Source organism: Conger conger, chromosome 18 (genome assembly GCF_963514075.1).
Source record: "Conger conger chromosome 18, fConCon1.1, whole genome shotgun sequence".
Lineage (NCBI taxonomy): Eukaryota > Metazoa > Chordata > Actinopteri > Anguilliformes > Congridae > Conger > Conger conger.
Genome location: NC_083777.1, coordinates 11,019,516 through 11,042,766, shown reverse-complemented (window position 1 = coordinate 11,042,766; position 23,251 = coordinate 11,019,516). Strand labels below are relative to the sequence as shown.

Here is a 23,251-nt window from a genome sequence, read left to right as displayed (position 1 = left end):
CAACAGACTCCTTTTTATTGGGTTTCCTTTTTGTTTCTTGAAAAACATTTAGTCGACCTCTGCGCTCAGACCTGGTTGTTCCCCCATTCATAAAAATCATTAGCTCACAAAGAGAATTTCATTTGTGCAAACTGCTTTTTGTAAACTTGTGAGCTACTCTGTGCCAAGCTGAATATTAATACATTTACATTTGACATAAATGGGTCAGGAAGAAAGAGCAAACTCAGTTCTAACAGCCCTGGTTTACCTCATTACTTTGTCCTGAATAATGCTTCCCCAAGGTATTCTGGGGCATGGAGTCTCCAGAGCTAGCTGGTGGTCCGTTTTCCTTGCTGCTGACTCGTGTCGTCCAGACGGTGTTGGGGATACCCGTCGTTTTCTCTCGCGAAACATCCCCTGTGCTTCCTCTCCTCCGCACCCTGAAAAATCGGGGGTACCTGCGGCTCGACCCCTCGTCCCCCCGCACTGTCCGGAGTCTGTGCTCCACCGCCCCGAAGCTCACCACCCGCCGGATGCGCAAGCGGAGGAGCCGCCGCTCCAGAAGGTTCTCTTTCGGGGCCACGTACTTTGAGGCTTTTGTCACGCCGTGAAGCCCGTGCTGTGTGGGGGACCAGCTCCCGTTCCTGTCCTTCGGACGAGCGTCCGAGCGCCTCCGAACACCTCGAGGACTGGACGCCGAGGCCGAGGAGGACGAGACGGGCACTTTCCCCACGTACACCCCCCTGTCCGGGGTGCCCCCAGGCCTGGGCTGGGCCTCACCCGCATCGCCCCCGTGTTCGGTACTCCACGTTTCGCTCCCGGTCCGAACGCTGTCCCCGCCCTGGCTCCTCAAAGAGTCTGTGGGCAGGAGGTCACCGGACTTCCTCTTCTTCCTCCTCTGGAAGTAGCGGCGTCCGCGCGGTTCCCGTGGGCTCCTGGGCTCCAGGCTGAGTGGAGCCTTGGAAGGGTCCAGGTAGCACTCCTCCCTGGGGCTCCGAACGCACCCGCACACGTTCCCCATGACCGTCAGTCACGCATACCGCCCTCGGAAAACCCTGTCAGTCCCGCACGCGCGGTTCCTGGCTTCTCAAACAGCCGACGTCTGTAGCCTTAACCAGGCCTCTCCCGCTCCTCTCACTCTACCACAGAAGCAGCTGTTTCTGCTCTGCTCCTGCTTCCAGAGCGAAATGTTCCAGTCAGCCCTGGTGACTGGCTCGATCCATCCCCCGGTCTGGTCAGACTGGAGTTCCAGCCGGGAGACGTCCCATTCCTGTTCCCCCGCGAGCCGGGAGGGGGGAAGGGGGTGGAGGGAGCGGAGTGGACCCAGGGAAAGCAGAAGGCAGCCTGGCAGTGGTGTGTGCGGTCGCTCCTCTGGACCTCTCTGCACTGCTGACTCCAGCGTGGCGTGCAGGAATCCGCTCTGACCTTTGAAACTATTCCGTCGCCCGGCCAATCCAAAACAAACAGCGTGCGAAGCAGCAACGCCGGAGAGAACGCCTCTGAACTGCTCTGTCACCCTGTCCCTCTCGCTCTCTTTCTCCTTCTCCTTCCCTCTGGGAAAGTATGCGGGTCCTGCAGGTCTGCTCCCTGTGTGCAGTAAACACGGGTACCCCCATATGGTACGCCTCCCAGTGTTAAGTTTCCCCGGACGCGCTCCTAAGCTTCCAGACTCCTGAGACCAAATTCGGGTGGTGGGGGTTCATCTCTGGTCCCCAGAGTCGAGTTGCCAGTGCAGCCGGCGCCTGTGAAAAATCAGCTCAGCACAGCGCAATACCCCTTCAGGACCGATGTCCCAGGGGCAACCCTGACCTATCACAGGGGTTTTAAAAATAACAGTCCAACGAGGGTCAACCGAAGTAGCAAAGTAGGGCTAATCTGGCAACTGGACAAAGTACTGGGGGCTATTAATGACGGTTGGCACAATGGTGGGAGGGGGGCTGTATGGACCGATTTAACTGATCTGGTTTGCAATGAGCTCATTTGAGACGTTGTGAAACAAAACCAGTGACAAGCATTCCTCTCCAGGCAGAAAAATACATAGAGCCAAACAAGACTCACAAGTTCAAAGGACAAATATATTATTTTAAAGGAGAATGGAAGCCCACCCTCGATTTGTATTTTTTGCTTATTTCAGATGGGAAGAAAGCAGAGAGGGTAACAGACAGAGACAGGGTCACAGGTCAGGAGGTGCTATCGAAACCCCCCACCCACACAGGGGAAGTTGTATATGGTTCAAGAGTCCTGTTTTTCAGTGCAGCACACAATAATTACTGTTGTGTTATTTACAAGAGCACATACCTGCCAAGACAATCATCAGTCCAACCATTGGCCTTTCACTGATACCATCAGACCCAAGTAAACTTGAACACACAGGGACAATTTATTACTGTTTATCTCTGCACACCTACACACAAATGTGTGTAACTGAGATTTATTGAGAATGAGGAGTAAAGGAGAAAGGCAATGAAGGCATCAAATATTGTTATCTTTTAAAATTAATTGCTCAGGTCTTTGCTTGCAAACTTCTACTGTTTAAATACTTACATCAATAACAAGCACTGAATGGCAAATAGCAAATTATCTGGACTGAAAGCACTGGCATGTGAAAATGGTAAAGAAAAATTCCTTAGTGTAACAGAATCTGTCAGCATATTTATTTTACACAGCGTTAGCATTACACCACATGCCTGTAGAATATCCCACAACGGCACAGTGGATCTGAAACGGGGTATTTGTGGCTGTGATCGATGCTCCGCACCTCCCGATTGGGCAGCCATTTGAGTCCAAATTCTGATTGGTCACATGGCAGACATGGCATAACAGGCCTAAAAATAACATTTGAAATGCAGCTGCGCCACCATTTAGCCACAACGCTCTCTGAAGCCGCTGACATTCTGGCTGAAGGTTACAGTCTGTCACGGCCTACAGTTGATTACAGTTGGTTGGTTACAGCTGAGTCAAAGATACCCGCGTCTAGGGCAAAAGCAAAAACACGACTCCTGGGATGCTTTCACATAGACACCAATTAAAAACGACGTTTTGCTATGTCCTCACTACTGAACCTCTGGCGACGGATTATTACTTCTTGTCTGACAGCGCAATGATTGTTAATTTTTTTGGAGTTTTGTTTTCTTTCATTTGCAGTCTGAAATTTGAGATTTCATGTTGTATGTTTTAGTAAAAGCGGCCTCCTTTGCAAGCGCAGAGCTATTTTAATTTCCCATTTCCTGTGTTTAATGAAAGAGCGCTGCTCTAAAGAGGGGTTGTTTATGTTTGGGCTTGTTGTTGCAGACAGTTGCTATTGCCCCTGCCTAACAGTGTGTTGAATTAAATGCTTGCCTCACTCGGTCTCTCTGCTGTGTTTAAATAAAATGTCTCCAAGAGATTAGCCCAGGAAGCAGGGCTCGCACTGAATCCCCTAATACCTCTGCAATCCTTCTTACTGTCCAACAGGAGCTAAACAACAATGGTTGACTTTTCAATCCTTTAGCGAGGTGTGCACTAGAGGATTCTGGGACTTCGGAGGGTATTCCATCTAAAACATAATCTGTTCCCCTGTTATATTAGCTGTTGCTAACTAAGAAGTATTACATTACATTACATTACATTACATTAATGGCATTTGGCAGACGCTCTTATCCAGAGCGACGTACAGTTGATTCGACTAAGCAGGAGACAATCCTCCCCTGGAGCAATGCAGGGTTAAGGGCCGTGCTCAAGGGCCCAATGGCTGAGTGGATCTTATTGTGGCTACACCGGGGATCGAACCACCGACCTTGCATGTCCCAGTCATGTACCTTAGCCACTACGCTACTGTACATTTGTACACTTTTGACAAGGGACATGGATTCAGCATTCTACTTCGGACACAGTTGACATTGGGCTGCTTTATCAGAGATTAAAATGTATACTAGACAGAACCGGGTGGTTGGGCTCAAAGCTTAAAATATTTGTGAGACTAGGGCATAGGATATTTTGTTTCATGCACACCAGAGAACTAAGTCCAATGGAGCCTAGAACGCCCTGGAAACAAAACAGTCAGCGCAAAAGCTCTCTAGAGATGTACTGGCCTAGTACCAAAGACTGCGGGAGCAGAGGCAGGAAGAAACATGTCAGCTGTCAATCAATCAATCCTGGTAGAGAATGAGAGCTGATTTGACCTGGCCACCATGTAAAGCTGTCACAGAGAAAATGCAGTGAATCATATAGTCTCCATAAGCCAATGTATATGTGCCTGCATTTTTGTGCATGTGTTTGCATGCATGTCCATCAGGTCTACAAGTGTGTATGTGCACATGTGTGTCCATGTGTGCATGTGTACAATGTACAACTTAGGTGTATGAGTGTTTGTATGTATGTGCTTGTATACATACGTGTGTGCATACATGTGTGCATGTGTGTGTGTGCATGCGTCTGTTTGGGTGCATGCACAGGCATATGGACCGCACTTTAACAAACATAACCCTTTAATGTTAAATTGTGCTTTTAACTAGCTTGTCTCAATTAAGATTTAGGGGGGTGTTCAGGGGAGTGCTTGTATCGACCTATGACTGCAAGCTCCGCTCCGGGCGTGCAGGGCAGAGGGCCGAACATTCCAACATGGTGTGGAGGTTTCTAGCACCACGACTCCATCCTGCCCCTGTTATACAAGCGTACTGAGCAGGAATGCTAACCGCGGCCTGGTCCTGTCTGTGCACGTGTGCTGTGTGCCCCGTGAAGACAAATCCCTGCACCACTCCCAGAGCAGGAAGAAGTGCCCGGGGCCCGTATTACTGAAGTTTACTGGCAAGCTAATAACCAAATAATATCCCCGAGACACCGGAGGCCATTGAAATCGAAGCTGTAAACTGCGCCGTTTTGCGAAGTGCCCTTTGGAGCAGCAGGCAGACTTTTAGAGGGGCTTGTCCGGGACACCTTGGCGGCACATGGACTCCTGTACCTTTGGGCAAACAGACTTTAATCTGCACCTTGATCCCTGGACGCAGGGTCTCCTTTATCGCCCGGATATACTGCTACTATACAGTACAAAGAGTAATGTGATATGAGCCATCATTGGAGCCAGTTTAACCTCCAGTAGATGAACAATGGAGACACACACTCAACATGACATGTTTTGTGCGAAGGGAACAGAATGAACGCCGTCGGTTTATTTCACTGACTGTATTTACACACAATATTCATCAAAGTACATGTATTTTCACACGGAAATATCATTCACTGTGGCTGGCATCCTAACCCTCACTTAAAAAGTGCAACCGTTATGAAACAAAACACAAGACTTCCACAGTTGGGGACCATGGCAACCAAGAGGGAAAATGCACTCTGAAAAGTCATGGAGAAAATTTATCTGAACACACGTGGTTTGCGTATTAGGTGTGGCATCTGCTGCAGGGATGAGGGCTTTCAGTTTCTTTCTAGGGATTCAGGAGAAATCCTAACTTTTGCACCAAACTTGGAACAAAAATGCAGGAATGCAAAACCAAAACGCAAAAGGAGAAAACCTGCCAGTGATGCGTGGCCCTCTCGCCGTATTTGCATATGACCTCCTGAAGAGAATTTGCATTCCTCCTGTACACGACTCGGACCTCGCGAATGCACGGCAAACCCACAGCTACACTCCGCTTCGCAAGCAAGCGGCAGGCAGAATACCCCTGCGTCAGGCTCACAGGCAGGGACCCCCAACCCCAATACCCCCGCTCCCGACCCCAATCCCCCCACGCCTCCTCCAAGCCCCTCTGAAAAGGGACCCTGGTGGGGATCTGTGCAGCGGTTATCTCCGCTCCCCTGAACCGCACAGAGGCAAGAAGCGGCAGGCCCGTAGCCACCGGCGGCCATGCCAAGCGCCTTGCGTGTGAATGACGGCAACAGGTGCAAGATCACGTTCTCCCCACCCTCCCCCCCTCCCCCCGGCCCCCGAGCTACCCTTCAGCGCGTCCGATCACTCCCAGAGCTCCTCTTGGTTTTTATTTATCAAGTTCATCGCTCTCCGTGTTTCTCAGCTTTTACATTCTGACACGTCCCCCATCTTGTTCTGTTCTTACGGGATGACGCTGCAGGCGAGCAGCGGGATTTCTGATAGCGGAGCCTCGCTGCACTCCCTCTCTCTAAGTGCGGGGCTCGCCCCTGGTGCTTGTGTGCCTGCAGGGCCTTTAGGCCATCCTAGAAGACTCTGGAGCCGTGGCACTCTACTGAAACTGTGCTCTTGAGTTGTATTTACCCAAACACAGCAACTGACCAACACAATAGGCGTAGTTCAGTGGGGTGCGATTGAAAGAGAGACAGAGAGAGGTGGTCTGTGCCAGTGTGGCAGGGAGAAAGAGAGAGATGTTGTTTGGGGGGGGTGTGATTGAGAGAGGGACAGAGAGATAGATGTTGTTTAGGGGTGTGTGATTGAGAAAGCGACAGTTAGAGGTGTCGTTTGGGGGGGGTGGGGGGGTGGGGGGGGTGTGTGATTGAGCTTGACCCGTAAACAGCATCCTCCCAGTTCAGCCACTGCGGGTAAACAGTGCAGGGTGAAAAACTCACTCACGAATGTGACATGAACCCTTCTTCAAAAGGTCACAAGGTGGCATCATTGTCACAGCCAAAAAGTCAAATTGCTCCCAGCGCATTCCTCGAATAAAGCTGTGTTCCTCATCTCATTCTGCAGCTGCCTTTCTGATTTGCCTTCAGATATAATTTTACTCCTGCCAGAAACACTGGGCTCGTATCAACTTGAGCGCATATTTTTCTCCCCCCGCCCCCACCAAAAAAAGGTGCTACACAACACATAGCTCTAGTGACCACATTAAAGCAGAGTCTATTGCACGAAAGCAGTGGCAAATGTTCTAAAGCAGAGTCTATTGCGCTAAAGCAGAGGCTGACGAACTAAAGCAGAGGCTGACGAACGAAAGAAGAGGCTAACACACTACAGCAGAGGCCAACGCACTAAAGCAGAGGCTAATGCACTAAAGCATTACATTACATTACATGTAATTTGGCCAATGCTTTCATCCAAAGCGACTTACAGTTGATTAGACTATCCTCCCCTGGAGCAATGCAGGGTTAAGGGCCTTGCTCAAGGGCTCAACGGCTGTGCGGATCTTATTGCGGCTACACCGGGGATTGAACCACCAACCTTGTGGGTCCAAGTCATGTACCTTAACCACTATGGTACAGGCTGCCGAAGCAAAGGCTAAAGCACTAAAGCAGAGGCTAATACTACAGCAGAGGCTAATGCAATAAAGCAGAGGCTAACACTACAGCAGAGGCTAGAGCACTAAAGCAGAGGCTAACACTACAGTAGAGGCTAATGCACTAAAGCAGAGGCTAACACTACAGCAGAGGCTGACACACTACAGTAGAGGCTAATGCACTAAAGCAGAGGCTAACACTACAGCAGAGGCTAATGCACTAAAGCAGAGGCTAACACTACAGCAGAGGCTGACACACTACAGTAGAGGCTAAAGCACTAAAGCAGAGGCTAACACACTAAAGCAGAGGCTAATACTACAGTAGAGGCTAACACACTAAAGCAGAGGCTAACACTACAGCAGAGGCTAGAGCACTAAAGCAGAGGCTAACACACTACAGCAGAGGCTAACACTACAGGAGAGGCTAATGCACTAAAGCAGAGGCTAACACACTACAGCAGAGGCTAATGCACTAAAGCAGAGGCTAACACACTACAGCAGAGGCTAACACTACAGGAGAGGCTAATGCACTAAAGCAGAGGCTAACACTACAGCAGAGGCTGACACACTACAGCAGAGGCTAACACTACAGTAGAGGCTAACACACTAAAGCAGAGGCTAACACACTACAGCAGAGGCTAATGCACTAAAGCAGAGGCTAACACACTACAGCAGAGGCTAACACTACAGGAGAGGCTAATGCACTAAAGCAGAGGCTAACCAAACCAATGACCAATGACAACATAGGACAGTACAGACACGGATTTCACTGGCAGACTCTCTCCTACTGTCTCTTAAAACAATTAAGCACCCATTACTCCGCCCTGCACTCACACACCTGGATATTCCAGGCTTCTAAAGACAATAAATATAAAGATTTATCTGAAAGGAACATGCTCAAACAAAGTAGTTTCTCCTTTAAATCCCTACATATTAGGGTACGCCCACAAGAATTACACAAGTAATACCCTGGGCAGAACATGGCGTTAATGAATACACTTACAGTGAGCACTAAAAGCTCTAAAGGAAGCACTATACTGACATCATTCTGCCCCAATCAGGCAGAGTTCACACCAGTTTTCGTGGTTTAGATAAGAGTAGCTTAGTATGCAACCAAACTACACATACTAACACACTCACTAAAAGTTATTTTGAATGCTGTTATCTTCTCACAGTCTCATAAAAACATTCCTGCTTTATAAAACCAGGCAATCAAACACCAAGTGCTTCCATGAGTTATTTAAAACAGCTGGCTAAAGAGCAGTGACAAAAAACTTTGCACCATCAGCCAAATGGTGGAAACACTGTCACAGGAGTTGTAAAATGATAGGCTATGGGGACCTCCTGTGGTTTGAGGCTGAACTACACTTTGACTCCGAAAAGACATTTGGTTCTGATGACAACAAATTACTGAAGAAGATACTCTGAATAGAAAGTGAACACACTACATGTCAACATAAGAACAACTGGAGTCATTAAGTCTATATAAATAAGGCTAAAATGCAAATTACAAAGTAATTACAAATACAACATAATGTAATATACTGTGGGAGAACACTGTATATCTTATCTCTAATCTCAACAGCACATTACATTACATTATTGGCATTTGGCAGATGCTCTTATCCAGACCAACATACAGTTGATTAGACTAAGCAGGAGACAATCCTCCCCTGGAGCAATGCAGGATTAAGGGCCTTGCTCAAGGGCCCAACGACTGTGCGGATCTTATTGTGGCTACACCAGGAATCGAACCGGCAACCTTGCGGGTCCCAGTCATGTACCTTAACCACTACGCTACAGACCACCCTATATAACGGCCCATATAACGGCCCATATAACCTCACGAATGTGAGTGGCACATAAAACTACTAACCCTAACTCTTGATTAAAAATATTTTAAATGCCGACTTCCACATGCCCCGCACTCATAATTTCCCATTTTTTCCGTCAGGAATTCAGACTCTCCTGAGCTTTCTCGGCCATTTTGTCTAAACTATCACAGTAATACCAAGCAGTTAGTCTGGCAATAACCCATGCAGTCAGAACAGAGCAAATCATATCCCAGCCTAACCTGAAAGTGCAGAATTATGGTCCATATCAACCCCAGGGTTAGCTTTGGGTTCCCGTCGGTGATGTCATCGTTCCGGATGTTGACAAGTTTCACCTGGTGACAAAGTAAAACAGTTTCATTGAGCTTCATTCAGTTGTATTCAGGTAATTCTTGTTCATGAATATTCATAATAAAGCCATCCACTTATCCCACTCATGTCCTAGTAATTTTGGTTTCACTTTACAAATATGGCACATTACAACAAAATATAACACATGTCAAGTACTTAAATATATTTTTAAATACATAAGTAAATGGTCTACAGCAATTTAATGATGTGCATAAAAAAAGAACAGCATTTTATTTTCCCACAGTACATATAGAATAATTATTTAATTCCAAACTCATAATGAATAAGTAAATCCTGGTAAATTGGTGATTTGGTCATTCAGGATCATTCAGGATCCCCACCCCCAAAAAAAAAACATTTTCTGTGGCTTTTAAGTAAAAATTAAAAGCTGCAGAAAACACAAACATATATGACCTCAAAACATATATACCACTTTGTAAAAATTAGAAAATCAGTGATCGTTTACAGTAACTAGAAATCGTTGACTTTCACATTCCTGTTACATAAGTCAGCCATCAGAGGGCGTGAAATGCCTCGTAATGATTTTCCATACAGGGGGTAATTATAGCATTGATACTGATGTAACAATATATGTGACCATCATTGGAACATTTTATCTTTAAACTTTGGCTTAAAATTGTTATTCTGCTATCTCTGATGCCACACCTTTGGCTGCAAAGATGTTAGATTCAGTTCACAATCACAAATAACATTTTGAAAAGACTAATGCTCTCTCTGTGAAAGTTAATATATGGTTTTCACTGCCAAATAATAAATGGTAGTTGTCTATAAAATAATAAACATTTCCAAATACAATTTGAATATTGTGTTTCTTTTCACGAAGCTGTCAGTAAATCAACCTGTAATTAATCTGTAATAAAATATTCACTCTCAGTTATTTTTTACCTAAACTGAAGCCATTCCATTTCTGTGCCTCAGCAATTTTATGCTTCCTATTTTGGCAGTTTTGTAAGAAAAACAGATGAAAACCTGTTTGACAGAGTTTTCCAATCCTTAAAATAGGCCTACATATTTAGCTTTCACTTCTACTGAAATTCTTTTCTAATTAAAAATCACATCTAGGACTGAGAAAGAACCCCCCCTTCCCCCCATATTTTGACAGTGTCAAGAGGAAATGTTAACATTTCTGGTATGCAGTTTTTTCTCTTCTACAGATCAGCTGTAACTCAGACCTGAGTCTCTGATCATGAATATGGCTGCAGTGGAGATAAGTCTGAGTGTAGGAAGCCGTAGGAAGGAGACTCGTGTATGAAAAGGTAAACCATCTTCGCTAGTGTTCAATTATGTCAAACAGAGCTGAGCACACACTCTTTTAAACACACACACACAAATGCAGGAATAATGCACGCACGCACACACACACACCCATTCGGACACACGCAAACAGACACACACACACACACACACACACACACGCACACAAGGGAATGACTGATGTGTAACCTTCATATGACTCACTTTACCAGAAATATAACACACATCGATCGATGACCTCACCCAAAAGTGAGATCATCGATTGAGCAGATGAGCAGTTTCTCAGACGGGCCTTTGGAGGTCTCACATTACCCAGAAAACAGACCGTTTCCGCTGTAAAGGGGGAAACCGCAAGGGGACCGTTTTCCGAGTCGGTTACGCGTGCGGTTCTTACCTGCCGCCTCTTTAAGTAGTCCAGCGCTATCTGTACATTCTGGAGCCGGTGGAACCGCATCCGGCCCTTCTCCCGAGGCTGTGGGGGGGGGGGGGGGGGGGGAGGACACATCAGTCACCGCCAAACACACGTCTCATTTCTACGAGCCCCGAGCAAAAGGGCTGATGACTCACCGCACTGTTAGCGTCCAGCGCAACCTTACCTAGCCTTCTGCAGCGGGAGAAAACCATTAAACGAGGAGGGGGAAGAATTTCACTGCTCTATTCCCTGCAGGACAGTACATCCAGTCTTCGGCTGACCCATCTCAAAATACAAGACAAGCTCCATTTCTGAGGTTGTTTAAAAAGACATAACTACAAAAACTGGAGAACATGCTACTCTGTAAAGTGTGTCTTCTCTAAAAAGCGCAATGCAAATAAAATAGAAAAAAGAACACAACCAGACTCAGTCTCATTAAATCAAAACATTCCCCTCCGATAAAAATGAATGAACAATATCCCGTACAGTGAAGGAGCAGAAAGTCTCCAGAGGGACTGAGTCTGTTGGTTCTGAGTCGCATGGGGATGAGAGCGCGGGCGATCGCGTGGGAGCGGAACGTGGCCCGACGCGGTGGAACCACAGAGGCACTGTCCTGCTTTCAGAACCCAATTACCGCTATAGCTCGTGGTCCGGGGCAAAGCCATGCAGGCCGTAATGAGGGAAAGCCCCTATCTCCCGGGAAACCGGGAGCCCACGGGACAGGCAGACGCGTGGATAGCGATGGTCGCCGCAGCAACAGCCAATCAGAGATCACCAGAAAACAGTATTGTGCTCTCTACCAATCACTTTCTCACCTCACCTCCTCACGCTCACTTTCACTTTTATTTTCTGTCTCCCTCTGCAGGGGAAAGTCTGAACCATTTATTTCTGATAGGTTATGCATTCCCTACCAGACCTGGGTAAAATAACATTCATTGTTTTCGATTCAAAAACCTTTCTACGTTTCACGAGTTTGTCTGGCGTATGGTAGCCTAGAGTATGCAGTACTCTCAAAGTGCAAACCCCACCTTCTGGTCCTCTTGGTTCGCTCAACTGCACCAGGCAAACTCAATTGAGCACCGAAAAGTATATTAATCCAAAACAATTACGTATTTGACCCTGGTAGTGCTGGTTCAGTTTCATCTCCATTTTCCTTTAAGCACATACACACACACAAGAGGATGACTGATGTGTAACCTTCATTCGACTCACTTTACCATAAATGTAACACACATCGAAGCATCATGATTTAATGCGTACTTGTGGACATTTATTCTGTATCATAGATGTCTGCAGGTAGAACAAAGGTGCCAAAAGCTACTGCCACAGTGAAGAAAGGCACAGGCTAAATCCCCATGTTTCAATCTGCCTCCAAGCAAGCCCTGCAGGTGATTGCCATTCACACATGATATTGGGTGTGTAGGATTTTCAAAATGGAATCACCCTCGTGTTCATAATTCAAACTGACCTGATTATTAGTCTATGAATCGGACCAGCATTCAAAGGGATTTAAACCTGATTTATAGCATAAGCGCTGAGCGTGTGTCCGCAGAACAGAAACCCAACGTAAAAACCGTGAAGCAAGCAGCTGTGACGATGAGCTGAACTCTAGCGCAGCTCTGCGCAGTGCACTGTCAGACCTCCCTACAGCGAGGACGGGAGCACGGGCCTCGTTATCGGTGACCGCTAGCGGCTACGGTGCTAACAGGCCGACCTAAGGCTGTTCTCCCTCCGGTTAATGGCCACCGCACACGCCGGTTTAGTACTGTTACCAAGGGGGAGGAGGGAGGGGGCGCGTCCACACACACCTACCCCCCTGTCATCATCATCATCATCATCCTCCTGCGCATCATCTCCATGCTGCTCAACCGCGCATGCCTCCACCGCACTCACCAACCGCAACGTCTTCAGAAAATCTCTCTCCCTCGGCTTGGGAGCGCACGCACGAGCAGCGGACGCACGGACGGACAGACAGACAGACAGGTGGGGAGAGGACAGGATGGACAGAAGGAAAAAAGGAGGAGAGAATGAAGGAAGGAGGGAGGGAGGGAGAGAAAACAGGATGTGAACAAAGGGGGAGAGGTCCCCCCCGGGGAGAATTCTCATCCAAGCTGAATTTCTCCTCTGGTCCACAAGGGGGAGCCATTTTAAAAGGCATAATTGCAATCGCTTTGTAAATATGCTACACGGTGATCACTTTTCATTGGTTCCAAGATATAAAGGCTAGCACAGGAGAAGTGTTCATATAATACATTTTTTAAAATTCATTTTAGAGTCAGTCTTCCTGTGCACGTACACGCTTTAATTTCTCAGATTTCTGTTTGTTTTTAACGGTGATGCGCATTGTGACATGTTGAGCACAGTTTTGTAAGTGTTTCTGTGACTTTTCATTGGTCACCACAAAGTCCAAACAATCACAATTTTGTCTTCTCCACAAATAGTCACTTCAGTACAGACACTGACTAATACTTAAAATGCTGAATCACTAAGATAACTCAGAGAACAGGGTGGGACTAGTTCAGTGTCTGTACACCTGATTATGAAGATAGCATTACCTTGACAATACAGACTTTACAGACAGTACTAGCGGAGAAACTATTTTTAGGTGTCATTGAAATGCAGGCTCATTATTGGCCAGGCTGTGACTTGTTAATTATAAAGCCAAATAGACCGGCTCACAGCTTAAGGTGGTGCAATTTCAGCACATTAGTGCATGAAAATGACACACAGCAGGTCTGCAATAATGAGCTAAAACTTTAACCTGACACGGTTCCATCTTCCCCCGACAGGATAGGTCTACACTGCAAAAACAGCCTGTCTTAACAAGTATTTTAGCCTTGTACTGAGACTTTTTTCTCTCTTAAGTAGAAAACATTAGCTTGTTTTAAGTTTAACTTTCTTACCCCATTGGCAAATTTCTCACTTCATGGGTAATCTTTTTATCTTATCTAGTAAAACAGTAGTATAGTATAAATAAGACTTTAAGTCTAAATATAAAACTAAAATACTTCTTAAGTAATTACTTAGTTTTTGCAGTGAAATCGTTGGACAGAGTGGAAATTCGAAACAAGACAGCGCAGGAGGAAAGGATTTATTTTGGCCCCAGTTTTTGGAGGTAGCACAGGGAGCTAAGCGGGGTAAATAACGGGTGTTAATTGGGTTATTTGACGTTAGCAAAGCATGGAGCAGCTGGGCACAGCCATTGTATGACAAAAAGTAGGAAGATTTTCCCTGAAAGGTTCATGTCATGAGTCGCACAGTACCCTAGGCATACTGAGGAGAAAGACCTGAAAGACCTGAAACACTCTTCCAGAATAAGAATGGCTGAAGAGAGTACACACAGTACAGATATTCAGCCCTACAATGGCTGCACAATTTACTGTAATACAGGGGTGTCTTATTCAAAAAGATCCGGTGCGGGTGCAGGTTTATGGTTTAGCCTAGCATCAAGACACCTGATTCTACTTATCAAGGGCTTGGAGGAGGACCGTGATAATTAGGTGTTGTTGTGTTGCTCGAACAAAGGCCCACAGCCAAACCGGACCTTTTCCGGATAAGACTGGACCCCCCCGGTTTAAGATAAGCGCAGGTTTTCGCTTTTTTTTTTCCTTTCTGAAGGAAGGTTTGTGAGGTTAACAGAGAAGGGGAAAACATGGTGGTTGTATTTAAGTGGGTCTTAAATACAGCTATAGAGCAGTACAGGGTCAAAGAGTGCAACACAGCAGAACAACACAGTCAAAGGGCACAGTGCACAGCAGGAAGACACAGTCGGACACAGAAGGGACAGGGCCAGGAGCACAGGCGAGGGGAGGGGGGGGTTCCATGACAACAACACTCACCAGAGTTTCGCCTGACAAGACCTCCAGTAAGGAGATCAGGTTGTGGCCATCTCGCAGGTCTTCGTACAGATCGTTCACATGTTTTCGTACCTGGGGCAGGGAGAGAGAGACAGGGGAATTAGCCCTCAGAGACTGCGAGAAACAGGAACTGACTTCACAGTCAGGAAAGGCTATACAAAGAAGATTGTGATGGAATCTTGAGGCCCTCTAAGATTCACACACTTACCAAATTTTTTTATTTGCAGGGAAAATGCACCTTGATGACATAATGCATCAGTGTTAGCCAGGAGTGGTAATTTTCATCCGTAATCCATGGGGTACATGTTGTGGCTGTGGGAGGCGCGCCCGAAAGAACCTCGGGCAAACACATGCTCCACGCCACCTGGGACTCGAACCCCTCAGTTCCGAGCCCAGGAACATCCTTTTTGGTGGCAATGTCATTCACCAGTATGATGTAACATGGGGATCACGGTGTGCTCATGCTTACCAAAAGCTGATTCAGCCTGAGTGCGACTATCTTACACATTACACAATATGCCCATGTCCTGAATTCCATAGTCACAGGCTAACCCAGTAAATCAATCAGGACTAACGCAGCAAGTTTATCTTCTTGCTTGCTCGCAGCAAGCTACCTTGTTTTGCCCAAGGGACAGTGGGGTGGAGGGTGGGGGAGATGAATGAGACTTTTTTGTGGCTTTTAAAGGCTAGGCACTGGAAACTAGTGCTATTCTTCAATAACCTCAATTGAACATTCAACATGTTTTACTTGCTCACTCTAACATTCTCTTGACACCATTGTAAAAAGAAGGAGAAAAAGAAAGAGAAACCTAATAAACCAGTTTCCATACCAGCAGTAACACCTCTCCTACATTTTACTGCCCCACCCTCTTCCACTGTTCACACCTTGACCTTTACCCCGCCCCCAACACACACACATATATATGCACACACACATACATGCTAACACACACACACACATATACACACACACACACATATGCACATACACATGCAGTACTGTGCAGAAGTCTTAGGCACGCTAGACTTTATTATATATATGGTTTTTATTTTTGCGTGTGTGTTCGTATAAAAGAACACATTTGAGATTTCCAAATATTCATTTTCCAAAAGATTTAATTTTACAGAGACATTTTTGTATTTAATTTTAAAAAGTAACATATTAGTGTAAGCAATTGACTACGTTTTACCAAAAAACTTGATCAAGGCTGTCTGAGATCAGAAGCAAGGAGCCAACCAAAGTCTCCAGAAGAACTGTGGCAAGTTATCCAACATGCTTGAAACAACCTCCCTGCTGATTGTCTTATAGAACTTCAGGACAGCATTGGCTATCTCAGAGAAGTGATGCAGTTTTAACGTCGAAGGGTGGTCACAAAAAATATTGATTTGATTCAGTTATGAACTATTCTGCCAAATTACTAAGATGTAATTTAAAATGTATAGTTTATTTAGGAAAGAATCTTATCTGTACAGAATGTTATACAAGTCTACACACACACACGCACACATACATACACACACACATATATGCACACACACATGCATGCATACACATAAATGCAACCACACAAATGCACACACACGCATACAGACACAGACACACACACATATATATGCACACACATATACATACACACACACACAAAGACACGCTCCAACCTGAACACGCTCAATGCTGAACAGTGGGTTACCTCGTCCCCATACCTGTTTAAACACATTCTCCATTGTGCCATAAATGTATGGGATTTTTACAGATATTATTTTTGGAGGTGACAGAAATAATTAACTACAATAAGAAACCTCACATTTGGGGGGGGGGGTCATATTCATACCAGAAGTAAATTTAAGTTGGCCATAAGTTTCTACTGAAGTCAATTCAAGGAGGGAGGACTTTAAGTAGTATATAATTACGGAGGATTTCACTAGCTTTTGGCAACCTCTGTCCTGTTTTGCCAAACCAGTTTCAGAAAAACTGAAGTGATGAAAGCACTTGAGACTAATGACAGCTGCGCATGTCACTAATGAATAACCGGGGAGAACAAAGGAGCACTCGGATGCTCTAAAGGAGCCTTTACCGCTGCTTTAAAATGCTTTAAAATGCTTTAGACGTGTGCTGCAGTATGCCAAAGCAGAGGCATTTACAGGGACAGACCCAATGCTGCAGTTTCTACATGTCTTTGTCAGCAGGGGTTTGCTCCTGGAAATGATTGAGGTCAGACAGCACTCGCATAGCCACAACTGCAGAGCTTCTTTCAGCCCGCCGATGAACGATTCGCTCTCTCCGACAGCTCCACACACCGACACCTGGCCTACACGTAACCAGACACACACAAACCCAGCCAACACACAGTTGGACACACCTCAAAACCAGCCTACACACAACCAGGCACACACACACCCAGCCTACATACAACTGGACACACCTCAAAACCAGCCTACACATAAGCAGCCACACACAAACCCAGCCTACACACAGCCAAACACACACAAACCCAGCCTACACACAACCAGATTTTAAGCTGGGAGGTCCCTTATCTCTCAGCACTTAAGCCTGTCACTGAGAAACACAAGGCCCAGGCTTTCTCCCCTGAGTAGGCCCAGCTCTCCTCCCCTCCTCTCTCTTCCGTCCTAAATACCTCACAGCTGAAATCACAGCCATGCTGACCTGCTTTTACCCCTACGTCTGTCCCTCCAGCCCAAAGCTTTCACTCCCCTGACCTGCTAGTTTAACCCGCACAGCTGCAGTGCCAATATAGAGCACTACACAGCTGCCTACACCTTATATGGGTCAACTGAATGCCCACCCCCGCCAAATTATTACTCAGCATCTCACCTGAGCTCAGTCATAAAATACAACTGAGTAATCCATGAGTTCTGTGAAATAGTATTCAGTATGCCCCTATGAGCCCTGTCATATAGTACACAACAACTCAGTACACTACTATGAGCTAAGTCATATAGTACAGTACAATTCAGTACACTACTATGAGCTAAGTCATATAGTACAGTACAATTCAGTACACTACTATGAGCTAAGTCATATAGTACAGTACAATTCAGTACACTACTATGAGCTAAGTCATATAGTACAGTACAATTCAGTACACTACTATGAGCCCTGTCATATAGTACAGTACAATTCAGTACACTACTATAAGCTAAGTCATATAGTACAGTACAATTCAGTACACTACTATGAGCTAAGTCATATAGTACAGTACAATTCAGTACACTACTATGAGCTAAGTCATATAGTACAGTACAATTCAGTACACTACTATGAGCTAAGTCATATAGTACAGTACAATTCAGTACACTACTATGAGCCCTGTCATATAGTACAGTACAATTCAGTACACTACTATAAGCTAAGTCATATAGTACAGTACAATTCAGTACACTACTATGAGCTAAGTCATATAGTACAGTACAATTCAGTACACTACTATGAGCTAAGTCATATAGTACAGAACAATTCAGTACACTACTATAAGCCCTGTCATATAGTACAGTACAATTCAGTACACTACTATGAGCTCAGTCATATAGTACAGTACAATTCAGTACATCACTATGAGCTCTCAGGCAAGTGGGACAACAACTATTTACTGCATGGTAAGGCCAAACAGAGTAAGTAAGATGTTTCTCTGGCCACTTCAAGTTTGTTGAGCCCAATTCTTTTCTGCTACATTAGATATGATTGTGCATGAGGCTGCTATTCAAATCGAAGCCAGGCAAATCAAACTGCAAAGCATACAAAATGCATTTAAAAGATTTTCATAACACATATTGTAAGCTAACAAAGCAAAGTCACGGTGCACTGCAGTGCAGCAGCTGAAAATGGGAAACTTCCGGAGGAAACACCGCTTGCGCCTTCATCCAAACAAACTATCGCAATCACAGGACACTGCCTCATGGCAAGATATTATCTATATGGTGATAGATCAAGCCATTAGTGTAGAAGCAATAACATCTAGTGTGATGCCAAGAAAACTTTTAACCTTGTACAAACAACCTCTTAGACACAAGCACAAGTCAACAATAAAGAATAGGAGGACCTTTCGAATAGTCAACCTAACAACATGCAGCGTTGCTACGGCATTTCTCAAACATCAGAACTAGAGACATGTGTAAAGTCGTGGCCAATAGCAGGGAGTCACAGAGATCAAAGCACTTCTCTCACTGATTGCAGATTAGAGGCTGTGACGGGATTGGTCCGTTTTCAGACACAGCTGCAGGGCTGTCAGTCTTACTCTGCCAGATCCCGGCCAGATCAGATTATAAATCAGACCGCTAGAGCATTACTTAACGCAGAACACAGGGGTGCACAGCCCAAAACGCACCCAGTGAGCCTCTCAGCTGTCTGATCCGCTCCATAACCTGCCATTAAACACAGCCATGTCTGTGCCTGATGGCTCAGTAACTTATTTAAGAAGGTAGGCTATCATTGAAAAGCACAATTGAAAAGCAAGTATTAGAAAATGTATTGATATAAAAAAAAAAACTTAAAAAAACACTGATGAGAACTTCGTCAAACATGAAAACATGAAATTAACTGAGATTAACTGATAACTGCTGACAGCTAATAGCTGATACCAAACTAAAACTCTGGCCTAGAAGGTATGATAGTGCCACGTAGACCATGTTTTGGATTTCAAAAAAGGAGGACAGGGGCAGGCCTTGGGAATTATGAAGATAATCCAGGTTCTTTTTTTATTTACTTTCCAGACATCATTTAGGATTTAGAAATCCTGTCTGGATGGATATTTTTGGCCCCAACAAGAAGAAATGTCTGGGAAAAATAGGACACCAGATTAGCCTACTTAGTCCATGCTAAGGGGCAAAGCAAATTGTCACCCAATTACAAGGATACACTGGCTTCCACTTATGGTTAGTACCAGCCGGGAACCAGACACTTTTCAAAAGCCACTGGAACTACATTTTACATCATAGCCTTCCTTCCCCTCTCCCCCATGGAGGACAGTGCCATGTAAATAAGTCTTTAATTCCACAGTATGCTCACTGTAGCCCCTCCTGGCTACAGCTAAAGGAAAATGTTATCCTACGTGCAGCCAGTGTGCATGCAGGTGCTTGCTACTGTCTCATGGTGTTAGGTGTTTTCCACATTCCATTTGCAGATGAACCAAAAACTAACCATCCATCCGTGAGCCTATTAAGACAACAAAAGCATCTCCCTGCATGCCACCTGTAAAAGGGTGGAGCAGTACAGTATCAGTGCTAATCTGTATGAACTCCAGAGAGACTTTGCTGTTGCCAACCCTGCTACAGAACTCACAAACTCATCTGTGTGTATATATTCATTATCCATAACAGAAAATAATGTTCCTGACTGCAGCTCATTAGTCACGGGTGAATTCCTGGTTCTACATTATTTTACTGAATCACGAGAGTCACTTTTCTCCCCCAAATCTGAAATCAAAACCAATATCTTGGAAATTTTGTCTTTTCTAGGCATCACAGACCAACAACCACCACGTACACACGCCGCATACAACACTTAAATCTCCCCTGGTTTCATTTCCATCTCCTTTTAGAGTCGAGGGATAGAAAGGCAATCTAGCATGCCAATGTTGCCATATTACATGATTGGTTCCAGGAATCAGAAATTTGAGACATCAGAAATCTGCACATTCACTATTAAAGTTATAATCTTGCACTGCAGAATCCAGGAAATAAGACAATCTCAACAACTGTATATTTGAACTTATTTCTATTATGTTTTTGCTAAATAAGACTAGTGCCAATGAGGTGAGAAGGATTTCACTTGTTTCGAGATTTGCTAATGGGATAAGACCATTTACCTTGTTAAGCAAGCAAAAGTATCTTAAAACAAGCTAATATCTTCTACTTGAGAGGAAAAAAAAGATTTTAAGTCTCATTGCAAGACTCAAACACTTGTTGAGACCAAGTTTTTTGCAGTGTGGTAACAGATTCCTCATCTCCTTCCGAGAAAAACATTGGAGTGTCCACAAGGAGAGGAGTGCCTCTTTGTTCAGAAGAAAGTGTGTTTACAGAAAGGTTTACAGAGGTAATAATGTGCTTGCTACTGGATGCAGTCGAATCACTATCATTTTTGGTGAATGTGAATTGTTTCCCTGTCCTCTGCGTGTAAAATACCTATGGTTACGAAAATGCACTTGAGGATAAAGGGAATGCCACTATTACTGCAGAATGCCACTGTTACAGGGCGTACGTGAACTTTCGGTCTAAGCCACACCTGTCAAAGGACGCACGTTAACTACGAACATACAAAGACATGCATGTTAGGCTACTTTGGGGGACATTAACAGGGCGTTGCTGCAAAAGCGCATGTGCGCTCAGTCAACTTAGCCTGTATAAATAAAGGTTAATAAATAAATAAAAACTTCAGCAGTATGGAGGGAGCCTGGAAGCGTTTCACATCACCGCAGATAATTAGTATGTTCCTCAGTCATTGCCACATCCGTTTCACAATGCAATCTTATCTAGCATTCGAATACACCTTGTGCCTGCAACTCCAGGTCCTTTCAAGATGCAAGATCTACCTTTCCCTTATGTCACTAGGAAGATCAACACTGCAAAAACGTCTTTCTGAACAAGTGGTTTATTCATGTGATGAGGCTGAAAATCTTTTTTTCTTGCAAGTAGAACATATTTGCTTGTTTCAAGTCACCGATTGCTTAACAAGTGATACCCCACGCCTTCAGAAATAAAGGTGCAAATGCTTGTCGCTGGGGTGGTACCCTACAGGTACAAAACTTGCCAGCAATATATAATTCATTTGTACCTTTTTTTCTTGGAAAATGTACTTATTTGTACCCAAAGAGAACATTACTGTACTTTCAGGGTACAGTATGAGATCCTTGAAGAACAAAAATGTACCTCCACCTTAATTCTCACTTTATTTCTGAGAACATTCGCAAATATTGAAATGAGCAAAAATGTCTCACATAAATACTCAATTGGCAGTATTTATTATTATTTTTTAAATGAAAAGTAAATCAGATTTTAAGTCTACAAATAAGAGTGAGATGTTGTTGAGACTGACTTATTTTCGGTAAAAAAAAAATATATATATATGGCAAACCAGAATGTCAGATATGTGAAGACATTTGGAATCACTAAAAGCAACAACAAAACTTACCTTTAAGAGATGCTGGTTTATCCATTTTGTAAAGGTCTTTTTCTGTACTCTGTCTCTTTCATCTAGAAGGAAAAGAAAAAAAAAACACAAGATTCAGTAAAGGGCAACCAAGGTTTCTTGCAGGCTTATACAGTTCCTGTAAAAAAAATATAGAAAATAATGGTGACAATTGATAAAGTTGATAGTTGATCGAACATGAAAAATCCATAATTCCTCAGGGCAGCTGAAAATGCAAACCACACTGTACCACAGGTGTGCTAGCAATTCCAGCTGTTTATTAAAGGAAAACTGGGAGATATAATCTATCTTTGTGACATATGGCATAAAACACAGCAGTCCAGAAGAGCAATTTGCTTTGTCAAGGAAACAAACAGCAGTCTCTTATCTGAACACTGACAGTAAGATATGGCTTTTATTAACTAATGAAGAGATAAGCCACGTTTAATCCGCTGTAGTGATGTCCAGTGTGTTGTTACTTAAGCTCTTTGGTTGTCTGTCATGCTAATAAACATTATATTCATTTGAATTAGAGAACAGGTCATTTGCAGGGTCTGGCAGCTGGCTTATTAGCCTACTATTGAGTACATAAGTTTCACGCAACTTGTATACAACTTATATCCTGAATAGTAGACAAGCTGCTTTCTGCATGGTCCATCTGTCAGAACTCAATATCTCCAGTGTTTTCGAGAGGCCATGAGTTCACAGCACAACACTGGATACCATTTCCCATCTTTTTCCACTTCAGTTTATTTAAAAGCTTTGGTTTTATCCCAAAGACTGCCCTGCCGAGAAACAGTGATAATTGCACAACTGTACTCAATGCAAAAAGGCACACTTTAAAGAAAGAGTATGGCCTTTGTGAACAGTGAAAATTCAGCAATTTGACATTTCTTTTTCAGAATGAAAGTGTAATATGCCTTCAGTGCGTTTAGAAACCGTCAACACTCTTACCCCAATTTCAATCAGGCCTGGAACATTTTTAAAAAGAGCCTAAAGTTACTATTGTCTCCTGCAACTGTAGAAAAACCTGAATATAAGTATTTGAAAGGATCCTCAAGAAAAGTGTTTAATTGGCCACACCAAACACAAACCACGTTGGCAGGCCTTTAGAAATGCCCAACCTGTTTTACAGAAAACAGACATTGGTTTTCTGGCATTCTCATTACACCAGCCTGTGAGTATGAAAAAGCTAGACGTAACACAGTGATAACAGTCGCACACTTGTCTTT

At 44.4% G+C, this 23,251-nt stretch overlaps 1 protein-coding gene across 2 annotated transcripts in view; it reads right to left on the bottom strand.

Moving 5' to 3' along the window:
- Nucleotides 1-23,251, bottom strand: part of dst (dystonin) — a 195,410-nt gene that overhangs the window by 124,138 nt on the left and 48,021 nt on the right. Inside the window, exons 5-9 of one of the 2 annotated variants that reach the window (XM_061227477.1) lie at nt 22,023-22,084; nt 14,861-14,950; nt 12,834-12,950; nt 11,004-11,081; nt 9,226-9,318 (exon numbers count right to left, since the gene is read on the bottom strand). In XM_061227477.1, coding sequence (XP_061083461.1) covers nt 9,226-9,318; nt 11,004-11,081; nt 12,834-12,950; nt 14,861-14,950; nt 22,023-22,084 — 440 coding nt within the window. Of the gene's footprint in view, nt 1-247; nt 1,500-9,225; nt 9,319-11,003; nt 11,082-12,833; nt 12,951-14,860; nt 14,951-22,022; nt 22,085-23,251 lie in introns of those variants that run through there. The other variant, XM_061227475.1, reaches the window with a different exon arrangement.